General features: G+C 31.6%; 1 protein-coding gene across 1 annotated transcript; it reads left to right on the forward strand.

Moving 5' to 3' along the window:
• Positions 1–480: 480 nt before the first annotated feature.
• LOC112754156 (uncharacterized) lies at positions 481–6,537 on the forward strand. Its single transcript, XM_025801735.2, has 4 exons — positions 481–1,129; positions 5,069–5,606; positions 5,683–5,941; positions 6,219–6,537. The coding sequence occupies exons 1-4, from the start codon at positions 696–698 to the stop codon at positions 6,353–6,355; spliced, it is 1,368 nt and encodes a 455-aa protein (XP_025657520.1). The 5' UTR covers positions 481–695; the 3' UTR covers positions 6,356–6,537.
• The last annotated feature ends 10,107 nt before the right edge of the window (positions 6,538–16,644 follow it).

Below are 16,644 nucleotides of genomic sequence, written 5' to 3' on the forward strand. Positions count from 1 at the left end.
AAAAAAATAGTTATGAATTTATGATGACGAGGTGCTACTTTGCAAGGAGCAGCCGAGCAGGTGCAGGTAACGCTGCTTCTTGTGTGGGATCATCAAAGTTATGTCAATGCAATCAATAATAAAAGAGCTTATTATATACATATACAAAAAAATACAATGATATCTTAGTATTTAAAATTTACATATAGGTGTCTTCACTAGAAAATAATATTAATAATGGTCAGATAATTAATAAATTTGACTAAATTATCATCTAACAATTCTTAATCATTAACTGTGGAAGAGTGTTAGGGACCAGTAACTTTTTTGTTTTGTAACTATCAATTGGCCATCAATAGTGTTTTTAATGGTGTTAGATTATATCTAATGGTGAAAAATCACTCGTTTTTCTTTTAATGGTTAAGTGCTGGCCACAAAACACAAAAGTTGCTAGCCTTAGACTTTTCCATTAACTGTGTTCGCCTTGTTTTAGCTGCACCTAGAAACCTTTAGTACAGGGCAAAGAGAATACTCACGATCACGAGACAAAGCATGGTTTCCAACTTTTTTGTGTAGATTTTCCCTCCACTAGTTACAATTCGTTTTTTTTTTTTTCACCCCAAAGAAACCAACACCAAGAAAATACACAACACAAGATTTTCCCTTTAATTTTCTTGCTTCTAACAACACACTCGTTGAAACAACACTGAAGGAACATGAATCCTACCAATGAAGAACCCACCATTGACATTAATTACTCCGGAAGGCATGTGTCCTTTGCGGAGGACAAATGCCGTCCGGCCGAAGAAGAGACAATAACACAACACCATCCAAGCAATAACAATAACATTCCCCTGCTGCTGCAGCTATCATATGAAAGATCAAAATCCATGATGCATGACGAGCTTCAAAATTTTCGAATTAGCCTAAAATGGTGTGCACTTGACCACTCTTCATGCGTTGGGAAACTCATCTCTTATGTGGTGTTCGTCTTCCTCGCCGTGGTTGTGCCTCTTCTAACCTCCGTTTTTGTCAGAGTCCCTGCGTCTTCCCCTGAAGATGATCCAATCTCATTCAACATGCTTGTTCAGGTGCCGGAATCCACACTCGCCATCATTGCTTTCTTCACTCTCTCTTGTTTCTTCCGAAGGTATGTATGTAAAACCAATGATTAAATCTAAACAAATTATTCATCATTCCTTCTTTACATGCATATGCATATGGAGTTAGGGTAGTATGTTATACGTATATACATTAGATTCAAACGTTATTTTACATATCAAATTATTTCACCCATGAAAATTTCATGTTCACTTTTATCCTATATAACAAACAAATACTCTAAAAGTTGAAATTATTGTTTTTTTTTTCTTTCAATAATTTAATAATCTTTTGCAAGCAGGAACGGATTCAGAAATATCATTATGGGGTTAATAATATATATAATATTAAAAAATTATGCAAAAAATTATATAATGTAAGATGTATTACAAAAATATATCGATAGAAAAAATATTCTAAAGTATAAAAAATATGTGTATACTATTTACTAACGAAGTGGCCAATTCTTCATATCATAAAATTCATCGAAAATTTTCAGTAAATTTTTTAATATAATTAAAAGACAATTAACAAAAAATTTATATTTTATTTTTGTTTTTAAGTCATTTTTCACAATATTTATAGATAAAAAAGATATTTTAGTTGTAGCAATTGAAACAAAGATAGTCAAAAAAAAAAATTAAAACAAAAATAATTAATACCAAATAAATAAAAAAAAAGACGATGACAACAAAAAATTCAATTTATGAAATTTGAAAAACTACTCTTTTATAGCGCAACCAACTAATATCAATATGTAACCAAGTTAAACTTATATTAAAATATAAAATTTATATTAAAAATATATAAATTAATATATATGTTTGATATATCATTTTGAAGATATATACAATATTTTTAGAAACTATTAACCACTCTAATAATATTAGAGAGACAAAAAACAATCAAAATTTATTTTATTTCATTTATTAATTACCGCAACAATTAATAAAGGAGATCACTTTGATAAAAATACTAAAAATATCTTATTTTAAAGACGTTTACATGTGTTATAATATTATTAGACATCTTTATTAAATCGGTTAATAATTTAATTTTTAATAAATCAAAATAAAATCTGTTTATTATAGTAACAATAATAAACTCAATTGTCCGTACTATAATTATTAGACCCGATTTGATCCGATCGATTTACACAATCTAAACCGAATCATATTTAATTTTTTTGATAAAAAGACAAATATATCCCTGATTTTTGTTTAAAAAAAAACATGATCCAGTGGGTTATGTAAATTGGTCGGTTCGACCGAATCTGATAACAATTGGGTTTATTGTTATTGTTATAAAAAAATCGGTTTTATTCTAATTTGTTAAAAAATTCAAAAATAATCGGTTCATTAATACGTCCAATAATAATGTGACACATAAATTTTTTTACAAAAAGACGTTTTACGCGTCTTTATGAGAGCATCCTCCATTAATAAATGCTAAATAATGCAAATTATGCGACTAATTTTTTTTGTTACCAAACATTTCCTAACCATCCAAACTTCCTTTTAGATAGAGTTATACATGGTTTGGTTAGTCAAAAAATTAAACCTATTTTTGAATTAGTCAAATTAAAAATATAATTTGATTAATTAATTAAATTGGTTTTATATCATAAAATTGATTATTAACCGGTTAAAAAATTCAAAAACTAATTTTTAATCGATTATAAAAATAAAAATCAGTTTTAAAAAATAACCAATTTTTAAAAAAAAATCGATTTTTACATTGAAAAAAAGGATTTTTCAAAAAAAAATTTAACAACCGATTTTTAACTGATTAAAAACCAGTTTTTACAAATTAACTAATTTAAAGTTTTAAACATAAGAGTTGCATAAAATTTGGTTTTAGTTTTTGTTAATTAGTTAAAAACCGATTTTTAAAATTTGGTTTTAATTAACCAGTTTTTAATAATATGAATATAATTTTTAAAATTATTTTATTAAATTAGTTAACTAAAATGTGGTTATAATTTTTCAACTAATTAACTATAATTTAGTTATTTTATATACACCCCTACTTTTAAAAACTATAACTATTAACTATTAACATAGATACAAGTATTTTATATAAAAGAAATAATATTTTCACTACTTTTTTTTAGGACGGTTCTAGCATAGTAAAAGTATTTTATGGTCTTTTAATTAAAAGACTAAAGTAGTTTTTAAAAGTTTTATTAATTGTGAGACTGTTTTTGATTATATCTTTAAAAAAGCCTCCAATTTAAGTCCATACTTTTATAAATATTTATGTATTAATTGGATAGAGAGAGAAAGTGAAAGAGAGAAAAACAATGATTGATCAACATCATCAGTGATATTCATACATCATCCCTTTCTCCTCAAGTTCTTTTCTCATTAGAAGGTTAAAAAAATTTTCATACTCTACTTGCCCCACAAACATAAGTTTTGACAATGACAAACAACAATTCAAATGAAGAATTGAGTTCAGTTTTAGAACATAGTTTAATAGTAGTTACTTGTGTTACTTCTTTCTTATTATTATCGTCGTCAAGCTTTTCAAATTCATTACACCTTCTTCTACTTTTTAAAGAGGGTTGGTTTTTTGTTTGAGGGCCTTCAAAAAAAAAACTGGAAATCAAATAATAAGACACCAAACAATGCCTAATTATCCAAATCAAACTGTAATTCTTAGTGCGACAAAATTTGAAAGAAAAAAAAAATCAATACAAATCCATTTGAGATACTAGTTTGACGTTTTTAAAACTGGTCCTTTTTTCTTTGGACTGGAAAACTGGTCCTTTAAGGATTAAGTTTAACTTTTTTTTTACATCATTTACAAATTCTTTTTTTATACTTCTTTTTTACATACAATCCTTTTATATTCTCTTATTATCGAATGTTTTTGATACCAAAAGTAGGTGGTATTGAAGAGAGATGTACAAAAGAATGTTGTATATATCATTCCTCTCTATATAACGTTAGTGATTGTTATAATATCTAAAATATAGTGCTTAATTTATTAAAAATACAAAATTAATATTTAATTTAAAATTATAAAAAAATAAATTTTAAATATTAGATATTTAGTTTAAAAAATAAGTTTTATAAATCAGACACCAAAATTAGAGACACAGGTCTTATAAAGTACCTCAAGTGTTACTGATATATAAAAAATGGTAAGCTAACTACATCGAATTCTAATGAGAGAAATATTAAAGAGATATTAAAATTTATTATTTTGAGGTAGGGATAGTATTCATGGGTAGGGTGAAATCGGGTTTGATTTGACTTAGATCCGATCCGAAATATATACTAAGCCTATTTGTTAGACCTGAAACCGGCTCTTAGACCCGATGAAATCTATACATTTTTGAACCACGATTATACCGGGGCAAAAATTGGACTGTTAACATTACCTTCTTGTAAACTAGTATATAAAAATATCCAAATTTTTAAGATTTCAACCATTATTTAACATGGTAAAATTCACTTAGAAAAATATAACAAGAACCAACCATTTCCTAAAATTAAAGCACAACTACAATCAATACTAATATTGTCTAATAACACCAAATATTTAAATCAATATAAATAACACAATATTATAATAACACAATATTATAATTAGTCTAAAGTTTTATGCATTTTAAACATAAAACTTTAACTTATAGTCTTATAATGACTAATAACACAAAATATTAAGGTTTACAATACTTAAATTCCACATAAGAATAGCCATCACCCGTCACTAATAACACAAAATATTAATTATGTATGATAATCGGGTCACCGAACTGAATTCGGGTGACCCGAGCTATGACCCGGACCCGACTCGAAATTATGATCGAATCTATTTTTGATACCCTTATCCAATCGGGTCGAGTCGGGCCATAAACACTCCTATTTTTAGCTATTACTTAATCATCAACTTAATTTTTTTAGTTTAATAATCTAACAACATATTTTATCCATACTTTTAAACATTACTATTAAAATTTGTGGATGCATGGAAACAGGTATGGGCTAAGGCAGCTTCTGTTCCTGGACATGTTAAGAGACGACAGCAGCTACGTACGAAGAGGGTATAGAGTGGAGCTGGACAAGTCCTTCAGATACTTAGCATACATCATTCTTCCATCCTTCTTCCTTAAGTTGGCCCACAAGATCATCTTCTTCTCCGCCGTTAAGATCTCTGCTCCACACCTCAATCCAACGTTCCCCCTCAACTCCATCGCCTTTGTGTTGGTTCTGGTGTCATGGCTTTACAGAACACTGGTGTTCTTGATGCTCTGTGTGCTCTTTAGACTCACCTGCGAGCTCCAGAGGCTGAGGTTTGAAGGGGTTCACAAGCTCTTTGAAGGATGCGGCTCCGATGCGAGTCTCATATTCGGGGAACATGTGAGGATCAGAAAGCAGTTGTGGCTCACAAGCCATAGATACAGGTTCTTCATCATTGGCTGCTTGGTCACCATCACTGTTAGCCAGTTGGGTGCTCTCTTGCTCGTTCTTGCTTCTAAATCTGACAAGACCTTCTTCAATTCTGGAGATCTTCTGGTAATAACCATTCTATTATTTATCTATTCATCAAAGATGGACTTGAATTTGAATTTCTAACTTTTTATATATGTAGATATGTTCAGCAGTGCAGTTGAGTGGGTTCATGCTGTGCCTGGTGGGTGCTGCAAGAATCACACACAGAGCTCAAGGGATAGTGGCCATAGCCACGAGATGGCACTTGTTAGTAACCAATGCCTCTTGTGATTCCCAACACTGCAAACCCCAAATTCCTGATGGATTAGCCAGTGACAACAGTGATTCTGATTCTTCGGACATAAAGATATCAGTAATCCCACAACAATTCTCTATGTTCCAAACCAGGCAATCTTTAGGTCAGCTTTTCTAATATTTTCATAAGATAGATGATTTCACTGAATATGTTCCACTAAATCATCTATAAATCTATACTTTATCTACCTAATTACTTCATATAAAGATGTCTTCGTGAAAGTATTACTTACAAAAGAATTATCTTGATTTACTGTTCAAATTGATTAATTTAAAAACCAGGATCAATTTTATAATAAAGTAAAACTGGAACACTAATTGATTGCTATTTTCCTCTATAATCTATGATGCTTATGTTAGTCCCATTATTTTTCTTTGCAGTGACATACTTGCAGCATAACAAAGGGGGAATAACGCTGTATGGGTTTACACTTGACAGAGGATTGCTCCATACTCTCTTTGCATTTGAGTTGTCTCTGGTGCTTTGGATTCTGAGTAGGGTGGTTGTGTTATCTTAAATAACCTCTTCATTTCTAGTTTAAAAGTAGTGATTTTTAGTGGTTGTGGAATTTCACTATAATCGTCTTGATTACAGACTGTAAAGTGCTAACCCAACTTACAAGGGGATTCCCATAGAATCATGAAACACAACAAAGATGTACAAAGGAACTCTAAGGACATCTATGACTTTTTCTTTTAATTTTGCACTCTCTGCCTTTTTTCGCTCTATGACTTTTTCTTACAAACCTCACTGTTTATCTTTTTCCAAGAGACTCAAGACATGACAAATTAAATAGAAAAATACAAAACAGAATACATTGAAGAAGAAGAAAATCTGTAAGCTTAGATAGCTATGAGAATTTTGTGCCTTGCACTCTCACTACTTACTTCTAACTCCTTGAATCAAACCGTGACTGTTCACCCTTTTTATAGAAGGGGGAAGCCTCCACAGTTGAAACAAAACCAAGCTTAACTTCTTTTCCTTCACACATAACCGGTTCGGCCAAAGAGAGAGAAGAGGTAACTCATGCAAAACCCAACATGCAAATACCTCTAGTCTTCCTTGGTCATCACTCTTTATCAATCCGAGCGCTCCATCCTTGGCTTGTTCTCCAAGATGAAATTCTGTCCCTTTATGCTTCATGATGATGATGATGATGGCTTCATCTGCTCCAATCTCTGCCTCTTCCATCACGTAGCCACCCTAGCTACCTTCTGTGGTGGTTGAGCAGAATCAGAGACAAGCCAACTCTCCAAAGATCTTCTCCTTGCTGGCCAAAATCTTTTCTTCTATTTTTTGTATGGAGGAGCCAAGATCTCATCACAAAATCTTTCCACAAGTGATAAGAATTTCAGCCACAGCATACTTTATGTTTTCTTTTTCTTGCCATCATTGAGATGGTCTTGTAGCTTGCCTTCCCTTCTTTTTGATAGCTCAAAGTCTCCATAGTTTGCTGTGTAAGGACCGAAGAAGAGAAGAAAAGAGATGAGAGAGAAGAAAGTATGAAAAGAAAAGCAATCAAGTACGTTTGAATAAATTAATTAAAGTGAGTTGCTTTTACTTCCCTTAGGTAGAGTAGCGTGTAGCATTGATAATCACCATCAAATCAGTTTGACAATTTCTCTCTCATAGTTCTCATGCAATAAATGATAATTGAATGAATTTGAAATCCATCTCATGGTAAGAGTTGAGATCCGTTGGAAGGCATAGGCAAATATCAACATTTGCTTTCCTGATGAATTATTTTCGGATCATGCATAGGAGTGTATGGCAAAATATGTTTAACTTGGGCTTGTAACAAATAATGGATCAATTTGGCCAAAAAACAAGAATAATAATTCAGCCACAAAAAAAAAACTTTTTGCATCAATGCTGAATGAATTCACACTTTGGGCTTGCATCATATCATTTAATTTTCGACCCAATAGTAAACCTACATAGAGTTGAAAAGGCATGAAATGCATCATTTTTATGAGCAAGAAAAAGTACCCAACCAAATCTAGAGTAATCATCTACCACTACCAAACCATAGTGTTTATCTCCTAGACTTTGAGTTCTTGTTGGACCAAAAAGATCAATGTGTAACATCTCTAATGGCCTTTTGGTTGAAATTCCATCTTTTGGTTTAAAAGAAGATTTAACTTGTTTGCCTAGTTGACAAGCATCACAAGTAAGATCCTTATCAAATTTGATTTTAGGAATTCCTCTAACCAGATTTTTCTTTACTAGCTTAGAAATTTGGTACATACTAGCATGACCCAGCTTTCTATGCCATAGCCATTTTTCAGATTCAAGAGAAATAAAATATGTTACATTTTGTTCTTTCAAGTCCTCAAGAGTTAATCCATACACATTGTTGCATCTTTTAGCTTCAAAAAGAATATTCCCAATTTTTTCACAAACGACCAAACACACAAACTTTCTAAAAATAACTTCAAATCCTAAATCACACAATTGGCTTACACTAAGTAAATTATGTTTCAAATCATTTACAAGAAGAACATCATTTATACAAGATGAAAAGCTTTTACCAACTTTTCCAACGGCCACTATCTTTCCTTTACCATCATCACCGAAGGTGACAAGTCCTCCATCATATTCATCAAGCTTTATGAAGAAGGTTGTCTTTCTGGTCATGTGCCTAGAGCATCCGCTGTCCATGTACCACATATTTTCCTTCCGTTTGGATGCTAGGCATACCTACAAAATAAGCTCAAGTGACCTTAGGTATCCAAATTTTCTTGGATCCTTTCACGTTAAACCATCTCCTATGACCCAAACCATTGTAATAAAAAACAACTTTGTAAACTTTATCACCAATCATTCTTTCACCAAAAAAATATTGAATGGGAAAGTGTCCATTTCGGTTGCATAGTCTACAAAACCTTGGAGTTGCTGATTTGTTAAAGTAGGGGGATCTTGAAACCTTGTGTCATTAGAAGAAGAGGCTCTATTTTTAAAAGAAGGTTTCTCATCAGATTTATAAAACCCCAAACCAGCTTTATCAAAGAGTGGTTTTTGACTAGCCAATATTTGATTTAAGTTTTCAGAACTTTGAGTGAACTTGGCTAAGTCATTTTCAAGGCTTCTAATCCTTGTTAGCAACTCTTCATTTTCCTTGAAACAGTTTACATATGCAACTACCGAATGATCACTTTCACAACTTCTAAGTTGAGCTTTCAACTACTTATTTTCTTCCACAAGATCACAAGCAGTTTCGGCCTCCCTTAGCTTTTCTTTGAGAAAACTATTTTCTACTTTAAGAATGATAATTTGTTGTTCAAGATCTTGATTATCAAGCAGAAAACATCTTATTTTTTCAGAAAGGTGATCTATCATAAGATGAAGGTCTTCAGTGTCAGGGTTATGAAAGACTACCTGATCTATATGATCTGCCATGAGAAAGGGATGTGACTTGGTCTCGGATTCTTCATCACTTTCTGAGTCATTTTCCAAGTCTTCCCATGATGCCATCAGACCCTTCTTCTTTCCCCTTTTTTGCTTTTCCTCCTTCTTTAACTTGGGACAATCATATTTGAAATGCCTCATTTCCTTGCAGTTGTAACAAGTTACTTTACTAAGGTCTTTCTTCATTTTCCTTGAGCTGCTGCCTTTGCCTTTGAACTTCACCATTTTTCTGAATTTTTTGGCAAATAACACAAATTTATTTTCAGAGGAGTTATCACTGGATTCACCATCCAGGGGGTTAGTTACAGAAGAAAAAGCAATTCCTTTCGTTTTTGACTCTTTTTTCAAATAGGTGTTTTCAAAAGCAAGAAGATTTCCTCTCAAATCATCAAATGTCATGGAATCAAGACTACTGTTCTCAGAAATAATTAAAGCTTTTGTCTCCCACTCTTTAGTGAGACATCTCAACACTCTTCTCACAAGCACAGAATCAGAATGTGTTATTCCCATAGCATCCAAGACAACAATGATGGTGTTGAACCGTTTGAACAGTTCATCAAAAGATTCTCCTTCCTTCATTGCAAACATTTCGTACTCTCTGTTTAACATGTCTATCTGAGTCTTCTTCACAATGGTGGTTCCTTCATGAGTGATTTGCAATTTGTCCCAGATTTCCTTTACTGTTGTGCATCGTGATACCCGTCGATATTCCTCGAAGCTGATAGCACAGTTGAGTAGATTTACAGCCCTAGCGTTTAGCTCAACCTTCTTTCTATCTTCCTCGGTCCAGCTAGCTTCTGGTTTAAGTGTGACTACTCCTTCAACATTTGTGTTGGTTGGAAATTGAGGACCTTCTAGAATGATCTTCCAAAGCATGTAGTCTACTGCTTGCACAAAGATTTTCATTCTCTCCTTTCAATAGGTATAGTTTTTTCCATTGAAAAGAGGCAGTCTGTTACTTGACTGTCCTTCTGTAAGGTTGTAGGACACCAGATTTGAGCCACTACTTTCTGCCATGTCGACCTTTTCTCCAAGCTGTGAAGCTTGATCTCTTTGAGACCAAACTCTGATACCAATTGATGGTTTTCAGTGGCTAAGAGAAGGGATAGTTGAATCTTAGCCACCTTTTTGCTTGATTACACTTGCTGGTCTTTGAGGAGATTTTTTTATTTTTGTCTCGTCCCTAGCCACGAGACTTTTCTTTTTGTCTCGTCACTTGACACGAGATATTTTTAGTTTTATCTCCTATGCAGTAGAAATAGAAATGGAGTAGAAGAGAGAGAAAATTACACCCAGATATATCCTGGTTCAGCTGCTAAGTGCAGTGCAGCCTACATCCAGTCTCCATCACAACAATGATGGAATTTCACTATAATCTTCTTGATTACAGACTGTAAAGTGCTAACCCAACTTACAAGGGGATTCCCACAGAATCATGAAACACAACAAAGATGTACAAAGGAATTCTAAGGACATCTATGACTTTTTCTTTTAATTTTGTACTCTCTGCCTTTTTCCGCTCTATGGCTTTTTCTTACAAACCTCGCTGTTTGTCTTTTTTCAAGAGACTTAAGACATGACAAAATTAAACAGAAAAATACAAAATAGATTACATTGAAGGAGAAGAAAATCTATAAGCTTAGGTAGCTATGAGAATTCTGTGCCTTGCACTCTCACTGCTTACTTCTAACTCCTTGAATCAAACCGTGATTGTTCACCCTTTTTATAGAAGGGGAAAGCCTCCACAGTTGAAACAAAACCAAGCTTAACTTCTTTTCCTTCACACATAACCGGTTCGGCCAAAGAGAGAGAAGAGGTAACTCATGCAAAACCCAACATGCAAATACCTCTAGTTCTTCTTTGGTCATCACTCTTCATCAATCCGAGTGCTCCATCCTTGACTTGTTCTCCAAGATGAAATTCTGTCCCTTGATGCTTCATGATGATGATGATGATGGCTTCATCTGCTCCAATCTCTGTCTCTTCCATCACGTAGCCACCCTAGCTACCTTCTGTGGTGGTTGAGCAGAATCAGAGACAAGTCAACTCTCCAAAGATCTTCTCCTTGCTGGCCGAAATCTTTTCTTCCATTTTTGGTATGGATAAGCCAAGATCTCATCACAAAATCTTTCCACAAGTGATAAGAATCTCAGTCACAACATACTTTATGTTTTCTTTTTCTTGCCATCATTGAGATCGTCTTGTAGCTTGCCTTTCCTTCATTTTGATAGCTCAAAGTCTCCATGGTTTGCTGTGTAAGGATCGAAGAAGAGAAGGAAAGAGATGAGAGAAAAGAAAGTATGAAAAAAAGCAATCAAGTGTGTTTGAATAAATTAATTAAAGTGAGTTGCTTTTACTTCCCTTAGGTGGAGTAGCGTGTAGCATTGATAATTATCATCAAATCAGTTTGATAATTTCTCTCTCATAGTTCCCATGCAATAAATGATAATTGAATGAATTTAAAATCCATCTCATGGTAAGAGTTGAGATCCGTTGGAAGGCATAGGAAAATATCAACACTTACTTTCCTGATGAATTATTTTCGGATCATGCATAGGAGTGTATGACAAAATATATTTAACTTGGGCTTGTAACAAATAATGGATCAATTTGGCCCAAAAATAAGAATAATAATTCATCCACAAAAAAACTTTTTGCATCAATGCTGAATGAATTCACACTTTGGGCTTGCATCATATCATTTAATTTTTGGCCCAATAGTAAACCTGCATCACAAATTATTAATTAACACATGCACTACAAGAAAATGAAATATTTGTAACAAAAAATTTGTATCAAATTTAAAATTGTTACAAATTATAGTTTTTGTAACAATAATTAGTTATTATTACAAAATAAGAATGTTTTGTAACAATAAAAAAATTTGTTACAAAATATTTCAATATTTTGTAACAACTTGATTTCTTTTGTTACAAATTATGTTAGCTTTCGTATCGAATTGTTGTTTTGTTACAAAATGTTATAATGTTTTGTAACAAAAGAATATATTATTGCAAAAATTCAAAATATTTTGTAACAAAATATCTATTTGTTTCAAAAGTTCTAAATATTTTGTAACAAAAAATTAATTTGTCACAAAATACAATATTTTTGTAACAAGTTATTTATTTATCACAAAATTCAAAGATTTTTTGTAACTAATAAAAAATTTTATTTCAACATACTAAATGTAAGACTTTGAATTTTTAATAATTAACATAATAAGTTATTTATGATTTATTATATTTATTTAAGATTTTATATCCAAAAATTTATTTTACTAAAAGTATTTAAGTCAAATTAATGATAGTTTGAGTTTAAAATTATTTTAAAAATTAAATAATAAATTATTTATTATTTATTATATTTATTCAAAATAAATTTTTAGAAATTTATATATTAAATGGAATATTTTTTATTTATAATTTAAAACAATAATAAAATAATATTTTAAGAATTACTCTAATTCTTAAAATTAAAATATTTATTTAAAAATATATAATTAAATAATATCTTTATATAACTATTATTAAATTAAAATTAATTTTCAGTTATTATACTCTTTTTATTTTTATTAAAAATATTTAAGTTACTCAATCCTCTAATCTTATCTTTTTTTTAAGACTCAGAATTTTCGAAAAATATTATCATAAGTTAATTTCAATTTATTAATTTATTAAAGACTTTATTTTTAAAAATTATTGTATTAAAAATAATTAAATTAAATTTTGATAATTAAATTAAAAATTTTACTTAATCTTATAATATTGAATAATTTTCTATATTTAAATGAAAAACTTAATAGTTGTAAGAGAATAAGAATTTTATATGATTCGAGTTAAATAATTAATATTTTATAATTTAATACTCATATTTTAGAAAACAAAGAGAATTAATTATATTATGTCTAATTTTTTTTTGAATTAGAATATTTATTAAAAAATAATTTATATATTGATGAACAAATAATACTTTTTTTAAAGATAATTTTATTAGATTAAACTTAATTTTTGATACCATTTTATATTCTAATTATATTGTCAATTGTCCTCAAAATAAAACCTAATTTGCTAAATACTTCCTAAGACTCTAACCCTAATTTCCCTCTTCCCTTCAGCCGCCCCACCCCTTTCAACTTTTTCTTCCTTCCAAAATCGCACAGACCCAACACATAGCAGCAGAAAAAAGATAAAAAAGAAAGAAATCAGTAGAAAGAAAGAAAGAAAGAAAACGTTGTGGGAGAGAGGGAGAAACGGAGTTAGAGAAGAGAAGAGAGGAAAGGGGGACGGCCAGCGCTGGTGGGTCGAGCTGCTCGTCGCCATCGTTGCTAGCACCGACGCGGATGAGGGAGCCAGAGGAGAAGAAGCACAACGCCGTAGATGAAGCTCGCCGCCGCTGCACCACGCCTCCCGAACCACTGCTGCGTCGCCTCTGTCGTTATCTTCGCGGGTTCCGGTCGCCATCGTCGTCTCTTCCGTGAAGTCTGTCGCCGCCGTCCTTCTCGCTATGAAGCCAGCGCCGCCATCGTCATCATCACGGGCTGCTGCTGCGCGTGACGCCGCCGCCACCTCTGAGTCCGTCGCCGTCAAGCAGAGCCACGAGCAGAGACAGGATCCCTAGGTGAGAGATAGAGAACCTGGGAGGGCCGCGACCAGTCCAGCCGCTGCGACCAGTCACCGGCGTCGTCTTTGTCTGAACCACCACCAGATCCGCCACTGCCAAAACTTCTGGCTGCGCCTCTGCCGTCGGTGGAGCTTGCCGTTACTGAGATCATTGTTGCTGTTGCTCCAAGAGTGAAGTTGTTGCTACTAGGAATTAAAAACAAACAAAGAGTTTGTTGCGATTAATTACCGACTTTCGGCTGATTGAGGTAGGGGATTTTATTTTGAAATTAACTGTTTTAATTTATGAATGCCATGGAAGTCTAGGGTTTAATTTTTTAGAACTTCTGATTAGGGATATTATTTTTGATTATCAGAACTTGAATATTAGGGCTGTTGATTATTGTTTTGTGTTGTTCTTTGTTGCCGGCATGAGACTTTATGCAGAGTCTAAAAAAGTATGTAATTTCCGTCATCTAACTTGCTTCATGATCCTTGCGTTTGTTTTTGGAATTCACTTTAAGAGGTTTATGAATTATAAAATTGTTTGAAACTCATGAATGTATAGTAACATGAACTTTCATATTCATTCAAATAAAGTGAATACTAATCTGATGGATGGAATGATATATTGATTTATTATATATATGGAATTAAAATTGATGAGATGCTGTTAAATACTAATCTTTAAAGCCATCTGCATCCAAGTGATGTAGCTGAAGTGATAGCAAGAAGAAGATACATGTAAAACAAAATGTGAATATTCCTGTAAAGAGATTTTTAAAGAAAAAATACTATAAAGTGATAGTTTCTCTTATTATAAGTTAAATGGGCATCACTAATTCATCAGACTTAGTACTTATTAGTAATGGAGGATCAGTTCATAATCTGAGTCATTGGATTGACAAAAATCTTTTTAGTAATGCAGTAGACAATAATTCATTCAATCTTATTGTTGTTTGTGATTATTTATGGTAAATGTACTGCTGTCCTGTTATTCTTTGTATTTTTGTGGCTTAATTGTGATTAGATTGTGACTGTCTTGATCAAATTGTTGAGGATTGTTGCCTCTAGATTTGGTTGCTCCAATTGAATATCTATAGTTTTTGTTTTCATGATTTGTTGGTTTGTTTGTGATTATTTAAAATATGGAATGCTTTGGCTGGGTTGATATTGTTGCTGATTTTGAACCTGGACTTTGGCTTTGTTGTTGCATTTTCATTTGAATTTTTGGATATTGTTGCTCTACGACTTCAATTTTCATTTCACACGGCCTTCCACTAAACCAATTTTTCAACATAGATTTTGGATCTTTACCGAAAACCTCCCTAGGAATATGAGATTTCACACTTAGTTGCTTCCTTCTCTTGAATTTACTGCTAAGAGATTAACTTGCTATCATTTCAGAATATTGTCAAGCATGGGTTTGGAAGGTGAACTTTTATTCATGAGATTTTATCACAAAGAGAAAGTTATCATATTGTTAAGAGCTATTATTCAACTGATGTACACTTTTATTAGATGATTCTTATTCATGAGCTTTTATTTAATTCTCTAATTATCTATGACATAGGATCTATTAATTATTCAATAATTAGTTTTCTGGTTTGAGTATTTAAGTATTAGATTTTGATATCATTATGAATAAAATTATATGTTTTGTTTCTGAATATAACTTGTGGCAATGGCTTTTCAGCTTTTCGAGGCAAAAGAAAATGTTACATGATCATCACTCATTTGAACATCATTCAGTGTTGTGTAAATATCAGATTAACAACAATTTTATACTAACTATCTTTTTATTATCACATTCAATTATCTTATAATAGAAGGTATTTCACTGTTACCCTCTTTAATTTGTATATGGATCTATTTATCATATTTTACTTGTGTCATGGTTGAAAAATGACAAATGTCCTATTATTTGGTTTGATAAATTTGGTTGGGTATGGCTGAGACATAAGTTGTGAATTGGTTGTGTTTGTTGGAACCGTGGACGATGGAAATATTCAAGTTTTAAGGGAGGTTTTACCGAAATTTTTCTAAACATTTTGGATAAAACTTAGTGAAAAAATTATAATTAGTGTTATATCTTGTTTCTAACTTTTTTGTTTCGATTTTTCTTATTTACAGGAGTGCTGAAATGGTGAACATATGCTACCTTGAGGGCTCAAGAATGTTTTGATGCATAGAGACACTAATCTATGTTAGAACTTTTATGTTAGAACTTTTATGTTTTGGTTGAACTAACCAATGTACTCACTAGGTAATGTTATTTTGTTTCAAGACAATTTTAGCTAAAAGGATCTTGTTTGACTTATGTATGTTTTTGCATATTATATACATGTAAACTTGCTCATTAAAATCGTTAATATACTAGTTAATTTAAAAAATAATTTAGTAAATTATGCATGTAATTTGTAATTAAAAAAAAGTTGTTACAAAATAATTAATTTGCTTTCGTAACTAAAGAAAAAAAATGTTACAAAATCATGTTACATTTTGTAACAAAATTTTTTGATAGGAAAAAAATTGACTGTCACGAAAAATACCTTCAAGATCAAAATTTGTTACCACTTTTGTAACGGCTTTTGATTTTTTGTATCAGAAAAAATTGTTACAAATTATGGTATTGAATTGTAACAGTTCTATTTTTCGTTACAAAAACTTTTTGTAACGGAACTTACTGTAATAGACCTTTTTTGTTATAAAAAATTTTTGTTTCAAAATTTCAACGTTTTGTAATAATATTTTTTGTTACAAATACGCTTTTTTCTTGTAGTGATGTTACATGAAA

Source organism: Arachis hypogaea, chromosome 6 (genome assembly GCF_003086295.3).
Source record: "Arachis hypogaea cultivar Tifrunner chromosome 6, arahy.Tifrunner.gnm2.J5K5, whole genome shotgun sequence".
NCBI classification, from domain to species: domain Eukaryota; kingdom Viridiplantae; phylum Streptophyta; class Magnoliopsida; order Fabales; family Fabaceae; genus Arachis; species Arachis hypogaea.

What these genes read in the sequence shown, in the direction of transcription:
- LOC112754156 (XM_025801735.2), top strand. Translation starts at nt 696, where the DNA reads ATGAATCCTACCAATGAAGAACCCACCATTGACATTAATTACTCCGGA. An exon ending in CTCTCTTGTTTCTTCCGAAG is followed by an intron (nt 1,130 to 5,068) that starts GTATGTATGTAA and finishes GCATGGAAACAG; the next exon opens with GTATGGGCTAAGGCAGCTTC. An exon ending in TCAATTCTGGAGATCTTCTG is followed by an intron (nt 5,607 to 5,682) that starts GTAATAACCATT and finishes TTATATATGTAG; the next exon opens with ATATGTTCAGCAGTGCAGTT.